Here is an 11,501-nt window from a genome sequence, read left to right as displayed (position 1 = left end):
TCCCGGGTTTGGGTCTTGCTTCCTTCCCATAAAGGTGACCTCAGGGCGTGTCATCCCAGAGGATAAGCGCAGAGTATAACACATTTCTAGAACTCAGTATCCTCCCTGGGTGGTTGGTTGGTTGGTTGGTTGTTTCTTTAGAGACAGGGTCTTGTTCTGTTGCCCAGGCTGGAGTGCAGTGGTGCAGTCATAGCTCACTGCAGCTTGGAACTCCTGGGTTCAAACAATCCTCCCGCCTCAGTCACCCAATAATTCTTTACATTTTTGTAGAGACAGGGACTCGATATGTTGCTCAAGCTGGTCTCCAACTCCTGACCTCAAGCAATTCTCCCTCCTCAGCCTCCCAAAGCACTGGGATTACAGGCGTGAGCCACCACACCCAGCCTATCCTCCCTGTTTTGACATCCCCAAACCCAAATCCCCTTTGGGGTCCTACATCCTGATCCTCCCCCAGCCCAATTGGCAGCCTTCCATTCCTTCTAATGGCACGATCTCAGCTCACTGCAAGCTCTGTCTCCCGGGTTCACGCCATTCTCCTGCCTCAGCCTCCCGAGTAGCTGGGACTACAGGCGCCAGCTGCCACACCTGGCTAATTTTTTTTTGTATTTTTAGTAGAGATGGGGTTTCACCGTGTTAGCCAGCATGGTCTCGATCTCCTGACCTCGTGATCCGCCCGCCTCGGCCTCCCAAAGTGCTGGGATTACAGGTGTGAGCCACCGCACCCAGCAAGCCTTCCTTCTTAGAGCACAAGCAAGACGTCCCAGCCCCCACTTCCAAGCAAGGACCTGCCTGATGGGAGGCAGAGGTCCCGAGGGAGGGGGCGGGATGTTTGCACCTTGGCCTCAGGCTGGGGTGAGTGGGTCACTCCTAGTAGGATAGAGGTCAGAATTCTTCAGCAACCCAGACCCCAGACCCCACCCTCAGTAACCCCTAGCCCCTTTTGGAAAATGGAGGAATACCGAGGGTGGGGGCCTCTCCAGAGGGTCACAAGCTGATTTGCTTTTTTGGAAAAAGCCACTTTTTTTTAGCCAGGACGTGGTGACATGCGCCTATAGTCCTGGCTACTTGAGAGGCTGAGGCTTGAGCCCAAGAATTCAAGCTCCCATCTCAGCCTCCTGAGTAGTTGGGAATCCTCCAGGCGCACGCCACCATGCCCAGCTGATGTTTTATTCTTTGTAGAGACGGGGGGCCTCATAATGTTGCCCAGGTTGATCTCAAACTCCTGGCCTCAAGCAGTCCTCCCCCTCAGCCTCCCAAGGCGCTGGGATTACACCACGCCCGACCTGCTTTTTCCACTTCTGCACCTCAGTCGCCCCCTGTTGTCGTGTTTGTGTCAATGCTGGACCCCAAATCACAGCTTGGGCCCTTCCCAGCCCAGGGAGTCTTGCCCTCAATTTCTCACCTCTACAGCCCTCTTCTGGGGTCCCTCGGGCTCTTGAGTCCTCTGTCCCCTCTTCCCTTGGTGACACATCACCCATGTTTTGTTCCCTCGAGGAGGTGTGGGAGGAACTTTGGGGGGTGAACTATGATTGCGCCACTGCACTCCAGCCTGGGTAACAGAGGAAGCACCTGTCTCTAAAGAAGGAAGGGAGGGACGGAGGGGAGAGAGAAAGAAAGAAAACAGAGAGAGAGAGGGAGGGAGGGAGAAAGGAAGGAAGGAAGGAAAACGAAAGAAGGAGGGAGTAAGAGGAAGAAAAGGAAGGGAAGGAGGGAGGAAAGGATGGAGGAAGGAAGGAAAGAAGGAAGGAGGGAAGGAAGGAAGGAAGGAAAGGCGGGCAGGCCACGTTTGGCTGGGTAAGGTGGTCACGTGTATTCCTTGTACTTTGGGAGGTGGAGGCAGGCTGAGCTCTTTGAGCCCAGGAGTTCAAGACCAGTTTAGGCAACATAGTGAGACCCTATCTCTTCTAAAAAATATCAAAATTAGCCAGGCGTAGTGGTGCATGCCTGTAGTCCCAGCTACTCAGGAGGCTGAGATGGGAGGATCGTTTGAGCCCCGGGGGTCAAGGCTGCAGTGAGCTATGACTGCACCACTACACTCTAGCCTGGGCAACAGAGTGAGACCTTGTCTCTAAAAAAAAAGAAAAAGAAAAAAAAGCCACATTCCCCAACCTTAGTCTGTACTTGACATGTAAAATTTCTCAGAATCACCTTGGTGGGGAGCCAGAGGCCACGTCCTCTAAGCACTCGGATTCCTGAGGTGAAGTCTTCTCCTAAATCAGAAGCCGAGGGTCTGGGGCTGCATCCCACCCTCCATTCCCCTGCTCGCCCTGTTCCTTCTGCCCTCCCTGCTCCTTCTGTCTCCCCTAGTGATGTCAGCCTTGCCGGGACTGAATGGGCCACCCGCATGTGGCTTTCTCTAAGGGACAACACCCTCACCTCAAACCTAGGTTCCTCTCCCCTCTAGACATTTTGCACGGAACCCAGCCCTACCTAGGCCTCCACGTGCCTCTCTCCCTCATTTTCCTCCCTCCAAGACCCAACTTCCTCCACTATAATCATGTGGACATTCACGTCTCAAAAATACATAATTTGGGGCCAGGCATGGTGGCTCATGCCTATAATCCCAGCACTTTGGGAGGCCAAGTCGGGCAGATCACTTGAGGTCAGGAGTTCGAGACCAGCTTGGCCAACATGGCGAAACCTCGTCTCTACTAAAAATACAAAAATTAGCCAGGCAAGGTGGTGTGTACTTGTAATCCCATCTACTCAGGAGGCTGAGGCAGGAGAATCGCTTGAACCCAGGAGGTGGAGGTTGCAGTGAACAGAGATCACACCACTGTACTCCAGCCTGGGAGACAGAGCGAGACTCCATCTCAACAAAAAACTGAAACAAAAATAAATAATTTTGGCCAGACACCATGGCTCATGCCTGTAATCACAGGGCTCTGGAAGGCCAAGGCGGGAGGATTGCTGGAGGCCAGGAGTTTCAGACCAGCCTGGGCTACATAGTGAGACCCGCCCCCATCTCTACAAAAACAAAAATGTTAAAATTTAGCCTTCGTGGTGATGCATGCCTGCAGTCCCAGCTACCCAGGAGGCTGAGGCAGGAGGCCCAGGAGGTTGAGGCTGCAGTGAGCTGTGATCGTGCCACTGCACTCCAGCCTGGCAACAGAGCAAGACCCTGTCTCAAATAAATAAATATATAAATTTATTTAATCTTCTTGTCTGAAGACAGCTCAAAACTGAGCAACTTAACAGGCACAGTCCAGAACAGTATCTGAGGAGAAAGCAAGAAAACCATGTATGAGAGGAGACTCAACTCTAGGCCCCGAGGTTCCGGGCTGTGGGGTTGGTTCTCACCTGTGTCCACCAGCCTGGCCAGTCTGTCTCCCTCCTGCGTTTTCTCTCTAGAAGGCATGGGGGAATAGACATGGGTCCCCAAGTGGCCCTTTACGGGCCCAGCCGCTTCCCGGTTTGCACACCCCACCCGCCCTTCCTCTCTCCTTCCCAGACTCACCTCTTCCTCCTCGTTCTGTAAATGCACTCTCTGGTCACGGCCAGTAGTACGACCACCACAGGCACCAGCAGTCCCAGTAGGACGGCCACCAGGTTAGATGCTTCTGGGTGCGGGGAAGAGACATTAGGTCGAACGTGAGACGGGAAGGGTGGGGACTGAGGGGTACTCCCTTTTGGGGATTGCTTGCTACCCCAGGGGACCTCATCTCTCTAAATCTCTAGGTGTGTCTGCTTCTTCCTCCAGCAGGTTCTCACCTCCAGGGACTCCAAGGTCTTAGTGCCCCCTCCCCACCCCCCGCAATGTTTTCTGTTTGCCATAAGCCTTTTTAGACAGGGTCAGGCTCTATTGCTCAGGCTGGAGTGCAGTGGTGTGATCATAGCTTTCTGCAGCCTTGAACTCCTGGGCTCAAGCAATCCTCCCACCTCAGCCTGCTTTCCAAGTAGCTGGGACTATGGGCACATGCCACCACACCCGGTTAATTTTCGTGATTTTTTGTAGAGATGGGGTCTTGCTATGTTACCAGGCTGGTCTTGAACTCCTGGCTCAAGTGATCCTCCCGCCTTGGCCTCCCAAAGTCCTGAAATTACAGGCATGAACCACCACGCCTGCCCTCCCTTAAGCCTATTTAGGTGGGCAGCTGTTTCTCTTAGGTCCCCTAGAGTCCAGGTGTCATCTCAGCCAGCATTTCTCAAAGAGTAGCCCTGGAGTCACTTCCATAGTTTCCTGGGCCCTTGTTGAAAATGCAGATTCTGGTTGGGCACAAAGGCTCACGCCTGTAATCCCAGCACTTTGGGAGGCCAAGGTGGCAGGATCACCTGAGGTCAGGAGTTTCAGACCAACCTGGCCAACATGGCGAAACCCCATCCCTACTAAAAATACAAAAATAGCCGGGCGTGGTGGCCGGCGCCTGTAATCCCAGCTACTCAGGAGGCTGAGACAGGAGAATCACTTGAACCCGGGAGGTGGAGGTTGCAGTGAGCCGAGATCACGCCACTGCACTCCAGCCTGGGCAACAGACCAAGACTCAAAAAAAAAAAAAAAAAAAAGCAGATTCCTGGGCCCACTCCAGACCTACCGAATCTGATCTTTCAGAGTGTGTCCTGGAATATACATGTACACAAGTTATCCCGTCTTCAATCTTAGGCAAGATAAAGCTGGAGAACCACTGGCCCAGAGGCCCATGGGAATTGTAGTTTGGGATAGGAAAGGACAATGGAAGGTGCTGGAGAGGCACAGAAGGACACAGGAGGAGGAAGCAGCAGGGGTGAGAGATACAGGTCACAGGAGTGGGGAGCTGGGCTTCAGAGAGAAGATTTCACAGTATATAGGTAGGAGATGGGCACAGGAACTAGTTTTTTGTTTTTTGTTTGTTTGTTTGTTTGTTTGTTTTGAGATGGAGTCTTGGTCGCCCAGGCTGGAGCGCAGTAGCGTGATCTTAGCTCACTGCAACCTCTGCCTCCCGGGTTCAAGCGGGTCTCGTGCCTCAGCCTCTGAGTAGCTGGGATTACAGCTGTGCACCACCATACCCAGCTAATTTTTTTTTATTATTATTTTTTTTTTAGATGGAGTCTTGCTCTGTCACCCAGGCTGGAGTGCAGTGGCTTGATCTTGGCTCACTGCAACCTCCACCTCCCAGGTTCAAGTGATTCTCCTGCCTCAGCCTCCCGAGTAGCTGGGACTACAGGCGCACACCACCACACCCGGCTAACTTTTTGTATTTTTAGTAGAGACGGGGTTTCACTGCGTTAGCCAGAATGGTCTCCATCTCCTGACCTCGTGATCCGCCCACCTCGGCCTCCCAAAGTGCTGGGATTACAGGCGTGAGCCACCATTCCCGGCCAGGACTGGTTTTTTGAGGATGCTTGTCCTGCTAATTTCTAGGGATTATATTATAATTCCTACTATAATAATATATGTAATATATAAATATATAATTAATATACAACATATATTAATATATTAATATCCATTATAGCTACAAATTGTTATGTTTATAATATATAATATCTGTAACATAATATTATAATACATATCATTCTATATGTGAATATAATACATATAGAATCATTCCGTGGTTGTTGGCCAGGAAGAGGTTGTGAGGGTACAGGGCCTTGGACGATGCCCTCACCTGGCTTTCTGGGAGGTGGCACATCTCGAGGCTCCATACAGAGGTCTCCCCCGTAACCAACTTCACACTCGCAGGTGAAGGTGGCTCCCTGCTCCCGACACTGCCCGTCATTCTGACAGGGGTTCTGCAGACACGGGCTTTCTGCAAGGACAGAGAGGGTTGTGGGAGGGGGGCCCTGGGAGGACATTCCCAGCTCAGGGAAGGCCTGGCTGGGGGCTGGGACGCCCGGGGAGAAAGCAGCGGCTGCCAGAGACTGGCCAGGGGTCAGCCAGCCTGGCTCCCAACCCTGCCTCACTAGCCCTGGGCTTTGGGGAAACTTCCTTCCTTTGAAACTCTTTCATCTCTTCCTTCCTCTCTTCCTCCTTTCCTCCCTCCTTCTCTCCTTCCCTCCTTCTCCCCTCCTCTCCCCTCCTCTCCTCTCCCCTCTCCTCCCTCCCTTCCTTTCCTCCCCTCCCCTGCCCTCCCCTCCTCCCTTCTCTTCTCTTCTTTTTTGAGACAAGATCTCACTCTGTCACCCAGGCTGGAGTGCAGTGGCACAATTATAGCTCACTGTAGCCTCAATTTCTTGGGCTTAAGTGATCTTCCCACCTCAGCTTCCAAGTAGCTGAGACTACAGGAGTGCACCACCACACCCAGCTCTTTTTTTCTTTAATTTTTAGTAGAGACGATGTCTCCCTATATTGCCCAGGCTGATCTTGAACTCCTGAGCTCAAAGCAATTCGCCCACCTCACCTCCGAAAATGCTGGGATTACAGGCATGAGTCACCCACGCCCAGCAGGAAACTGCTTAACCTCTCTGAACTCCATGTTTGTTACGTATAAATTAGGAGTGCTGTGCTAACCATCAGGGCTGAAGGAGATCATGGGAAGGAACGCTAGGGAAGGATTCGGTAGGTCATGGATGCTTAGGGAACGGGAGATCTTTGTCCTTTGTCCCTCCCTACAAAGGCAGGGACAGACATCCTGAAATCAATGTGGAAGAGTCCTGAGGACAAGGAGGGGACGATCCTTGGTCCATGGACGCCCCAGGGCATGGGGCAGCTTGGAACCGGGCAGGAGTGCAGGTTCACCTGGAAAGCAGCCTTGGGTGTGGTTCCCCAGGGTGCAGACCTCCCCCGCTCTGCAGCTGAAGGGCTCACACAGCAGGATCCGTGAGCTGGCACAGGTGCACCGCTGAGAGCAGTCCTCAGTCAGAAAGCTGCTGCCCAGCTAGAAAGGGGAAGGGCCAGGAGGAGACGTTCCGGTTCCATCCCTGGTCTGGCTCTCCTTGGCGCCTCTGCTCCCCAGGGCCTCCTGCTGCCAGCTCGGACCTGGTAGTAGATGCCATTGCTGGTGCAGCCACAGTCAGCCAGGGGGAGGCTCTGGGTGCCGCTGTAGGCATAGCCTGGGATGCTGGCGCAGCCTTCCACGCAGGGGCCCTCGCAGTCCCCAGGGTCTGCCAGGTTGGCACAGGACGCTGGGCAGGGTGTCATACAGCTCTGATACATGGTACCTGCTGGACACTCCATGGCTGCGGGGACAGTCATGGTCAGAAACTGGCTGGGGCTGGGCAGGCCAAACAGGGGCAAGGTCACCCGATAAAACTCAGAGTAGGCTGGGCACAGTGGCTCACACCTGAAATCCCAGCACTTTGGGAGGATGAGGCAGGTGGATCACCTGAAGTCAGGAGTTCAAGACCAGCCTGGCCAACATGGTGAAACCCCATCTCTGCTAAAAATTCAAAAATGAGCCGGGCGTGGTGGCGGGCACCTGTAATACCAGCTACTCGGGAGGCTGAGACAAGAATCGCTTGAACCCGGGAGGCGGAGGTTGCAGTGAGCCGAGATCTTGCCACTGCACTCCAGTCTGGGCAACAAAAAGCGAACTCTGTCTCAAACAACAACAAAAACAAAAACACTCAGCGTTGCATATAGGCAGGAAGCCAGAACATGTTGCAGCTTCATCTAGGGTCTTTTTTTTATTTTTTATTTTTTTTAATTTTTTTTAGAGATGGAGTCACTCTGCTGCCCAGGCTGGAGTGCCCAGGCTGGCGTGATCACGGCTCACTGCAGCCTCCAACTCCTGGGTTCCAATGATCCTCCCACCTCAGCCTCCCTGGTGACTGGAGTTACAGGCATGCACCACCACACCCGCCCAATTTGTTAAGATTTTTATAGAGATGGGGTCTCACTGGTTCCCCAGGCTGGTCTCAAACTCTTGGATTCAATTGATCCTCCTGCCTCGGCCTCCCAAAGTGGTGGAACTACAGGTATGAGCTACCATGTCCAGCCTGTCCAGTCTTTTCTTTTTTTAATTTCTTTCTTTTTTTCTTTCTTTCTTTCTTTTTTTTTTTTTTTTTGAGATAGGATGTTGCTCTGTTGCCCAGGCTGGAGTGTGGTGGTGCGGTCATGGTTCACTGCAGCCTGGCTGGAACTCCTGGGCTCAAGCCATCCTCCAGCCTCAACCTCCCAAAGCACTGGGATTACAGGTGTGAACCACCACGCCCAGCCCATCCAGGGTCTGCAACATTAGAACATTTGAAGGAACTGGTTGAGCGAAGGTGGACCTTGGCAGGAAGGAGCGGGATGCGGGATGGGGTTGGGAGGCTCCCAGGCAGGGGCAGAGAAGGAGCCAGGCTGCCGGTTGTGCTGACTTGGACCTGGGACTAAGGCAGAAATTCGAGGGATGCTGGGACTAAGACAGAAAGCCCGAGATGAGGCAATGGTGGGAAGAGCGTTCAGCAGAGGTGGACGGCAGAGGGGTCAGGGTCGGCACGGGGAGGGGCAACACCTCACCGCAGAGGGTGCGGTCCCGCCAGCCAGCCAGGGCAGCGCCCGCCTCCTGGCAGAGGATGGCGTACCCGCTGAGGACCTGGCAACGCAGCTCCTCTTGCTCTCTTGGGTCCTGAGCAGAGCACAGATCCAGCACGCAGTGCCTGGTGCAGAGAGGGGGCAGGAAGGGCACAGTCAGTTTGGGGAGGGGAGGAGACCCACCCCTGCAGAAGAGAGCCTGGAACCCCAAATAGAAAGACATCAGTCGGTGTCCAGGGAGGGTCACAAGGAAATTAGGCCACAGGGAGAACGGAGGAGTGAACCACACAGAGCTTGGGTCAGGAAGCGGGCAGGAGGCCCCAGGGAAAGACCAGAGCAGGCACCTGGGCCATTCCCACAAGTCCTGGGCCCATGACTCACTCTTGGAAGGGCTCTGGGGCCACCGTCTGGTGACAGGCAGCAAAGGGGCCCTGGGGGTCTGCCAGCACCCTACAGGCCTGGGTGCTGTTGCTCGCCAGCTGCTCCGGGTTACATTCGGACACGTGGAGGCCCGTGCGGAGGCCCAGCTCTGCCCCTTGTCCCTCCTTCTCCGCTGGTATAGCCCTGCAGTAGAGACAGCCACGGGGTCAGGTGAGGCCCCAAGGAAGGTGAAGTGGGGGAAGAAGAAGAACTGATTAGCCGGGCATGGTGGTGGCTGCCTGGAGTCCCAGCTACCCGGGAGGCTGAGGCAGGAGGATGACTTGAGCCCAGGAGGTGGAAACTGCAGTGAGCCAAGATCACGCCACTGCACTCCAGCCTGAGTAACAGAGCACGACCCGGTCTTTAAAAAATATATTTTAAAAAAAGAAATAAGAACTACTGGGGCTGGGTGTGGTGGCTCACACCTGTAATCCCAGCACTTTGGGAGGCCTAGGTGGGCGGATCCCTTGAGGTCAGGAGTTCGAGACCAGTATGGCCAACATGGTGAAACCCCGTCTCTACTAAAAATACGAACATTAGCTGAGCGTGGTGGCCCATGCCTGTAGTCCCAGCTACTTGGGAGGCTGAGGCACGAGAATCACTTGAAACTGGGAGGCAGAGGTTGCAGTGAGCTGAGATCATGTCACTGCACTCCAGCCTGGGTGACAGAGGAAGAAGAAGTAGGAGGAGGAGAAGAAGAAGGAAGAGGAGGAAGAGAAGAAGGAGGAGGAGGAAGAGAAGAAGGAGGAGGAGGAGAAGGAGGAGGAAGAGGAGGAGGAGGAAAGAAGGAAGAAGGAAAAATAACTGGGAAGGCAGGCTGAGGGCAGGGCAGGGGCACAGAGAGAGATTTCCATTGAGCGGGAGCCCCCAGAGTCAGATGAGAGGGAATGACGGAATTGGGAGGATCCAGGCCTATCTGCACCCTCTCCCTGGAGTTTCATCCTCTCCTGAGGACAGGAGGGCTAGCGGCCACCGTGCACAGATATTGTTGTTCACCTCCCCCGCCTCATCCCTTCCAGGCCATGCACCTGGGGAGGCGGAGGAGTGCGTCCTCGGTCTTCACCTCCCAGCTGTTGCCAAAGGTGTTGAGGTTCTGGGTCAGGGCGCCACTGGGCAGCATCATGTCATTCTTGCAGTTCTTGTCATAGTTTCCGCACAGGCCACGCACAAGCCCCTCGTACATGCTGGGTAGGGAGATCACTGCGGGAGGAAGGGGGTCCCCAGAAGTGAGACTCCTCACTCTTTTTTTTTAAGACAGAGTCTTGCTCTGTTGCCCAGGCTGGAGTGCAGTTGTGTGATCTTGGCTCACTGCAACCTCCGCCTCCTGGTTTCAAGCAATTCCCATGGCTCAGCCTCCTGAGTAGCTGGAACTACAGGCACACACCACCATGCCTGGCTAATTTTTGTATTTTTAGTAGAGACAGTGTTTCACCATGTTGGCCAAACTGGTCTAGAATTCCTGACCTCAAGTGATCTGCCTACCTCGGCCTCTCAGAGTGCTGGGATTACAGGCATGAGCCACCGCGCCTAGCCCTCACTCTTTTTTTTAATTAACTTTTTTTTTTTTTTGAGATGGAGTCTCGCTCCGTCGCCCAGGCTGGAGTGCAGCGGTGTGATCTCCGCTCACTGCAAGCTCCGCCTCCCAGGTTCACTCCATTCTCCTGCCTCAGCCTCACGAGTAGCTGGGACTATAGGTGCCCGCCAACACACCCGGCTAATTTTTTGTATTTTTAGTAGAGACAGGGTCTCACCGTGTTAGCCAGGATGGTCTCGATCTCCTGACCTCGTGATCTGCCTGCCTCGGCCTCCCAAAGTGCTGGGATTACAGGTGTGAGCCACCGTGCCCAGCCTTAATTAACTTTTTTTTAAAGCAGGGTCTTGCTCTGTTGCCCAGTCTGGAGTACAGTGGCTCAATCATGGCTCACTGCAGCCTCCAACTTCTGGGCTCAAGCGATCCTCTCTCCTCGGCCTTTCCAGTAGCTGGGATTACAGGTGTGCACCACCACATCCAGCTAGTTTTTTATTTTTATTTTTTGTAGAGATGGGATCTTGCTATGTTGCCCAGGCTGGTCTCGAATGCCTGGCCTCAAGCAATCCTCCCGTCTCAGCCTCTCCAGTTCCAGAAGCTGGGATTACAGGCATGCACCATCACACCTGTCTCATTAAAAAAAAAATTTTTTTTTGAGATGGAGTTTTGCTCTTGTCACCCAGGCTGGAGTGCAGTGGCACGATCTCAGCTCACTGCAACCTCCGCCTCCCACGTTCAAGCGATTCTCCTGCCTCAGCATCCCAAGTAGCTGGGATTACAGGCGCCCACCACCACACCCAGCTAATTTTTGTATTTTTAGTAGAGATGGGGTTTCACCATGTTTGCCAGGCTGGTCTTGAACTCCTGACCTTAGGTGATCCACCTGCCTCAGCCTCCCAAAGTGTTGGGATTACAGGCGTGAGCCACTGTGCACGGCCTTTAAAATTTTTTTTGTAGAGACGGGGGTCTCACTATGTTCCCCAGGCTGGTCTTGAGCTTCTGACCTCAAGCGATCCTCCCACCTCAGCTTCCCAGAGCGCTGGGATTACTGGCCAGTGCCACAGCACCCAGCCAAGACTCTGCCCTCTGCTCTCCACCTGGTCTCACCTCACCTCCTCCTGGTCCTCCTCTGAAGCTGGGTGCCCCATTACCGGGCCAAGTCTGCTCACCAGGATTTGC

General features: G+C 53.9%; 1 protein-coding gene across 1 annotated transcript in view; it reads right to left on the bottom strand.

Annotated features, from left to right (window-relative positions):
- Positions 1–6,498: 6,498 nt before the first annotated feature.
- The window catches only part of ZAN (zonadhesin), a 36,157-nt gene continuing 31,154 nt past the window's right edge, over positions 6,499–11,501 (bottom strand). Inside the window, exons 24-27 of the mRNA XM_055115250.2 lie at positions 9,823–9,994; positions 8,756–8,938; positions 8,360–8,499; positions 6,499–7,095 (exon numbers count right to left, since the gene is read on the bottom strand). Coding sequence (XP_054971225.1) covers positions 6,776–7,095; positions 8,360–8,499; positions 8,756–8,938; positions 9,823–9,994 — 815 coding nt within the window. The 3' untranslated portion in view covers positions 6,499–6,775. The remainder of the gene's footprint in view (positions 7,096–8,359; positions 8,500–8,755; positions 8,939–9,822; positions 9,995–11,501) is intronic.

This window comes from Pan paniscus, chromosome 6 (genome assembly GCF_029289425.2).
Source record: "Pan paniscus chromosome 6, NHGRI_mPanPan1-v2.0_pri, whole genome shotgun sequence".
Classification (NCBI taxonomy): domain Eukaryota; kingdom Metazoa; phylum Chordata; class Mammalia; order Primates; family Hominidae; genus Pan; species Pan paniscus.
The sequence above is the reverse complement of the archived record's forward strand: the minus strand, read 5'-3'. Positions and strand labels throughout refer to the sequence as shown.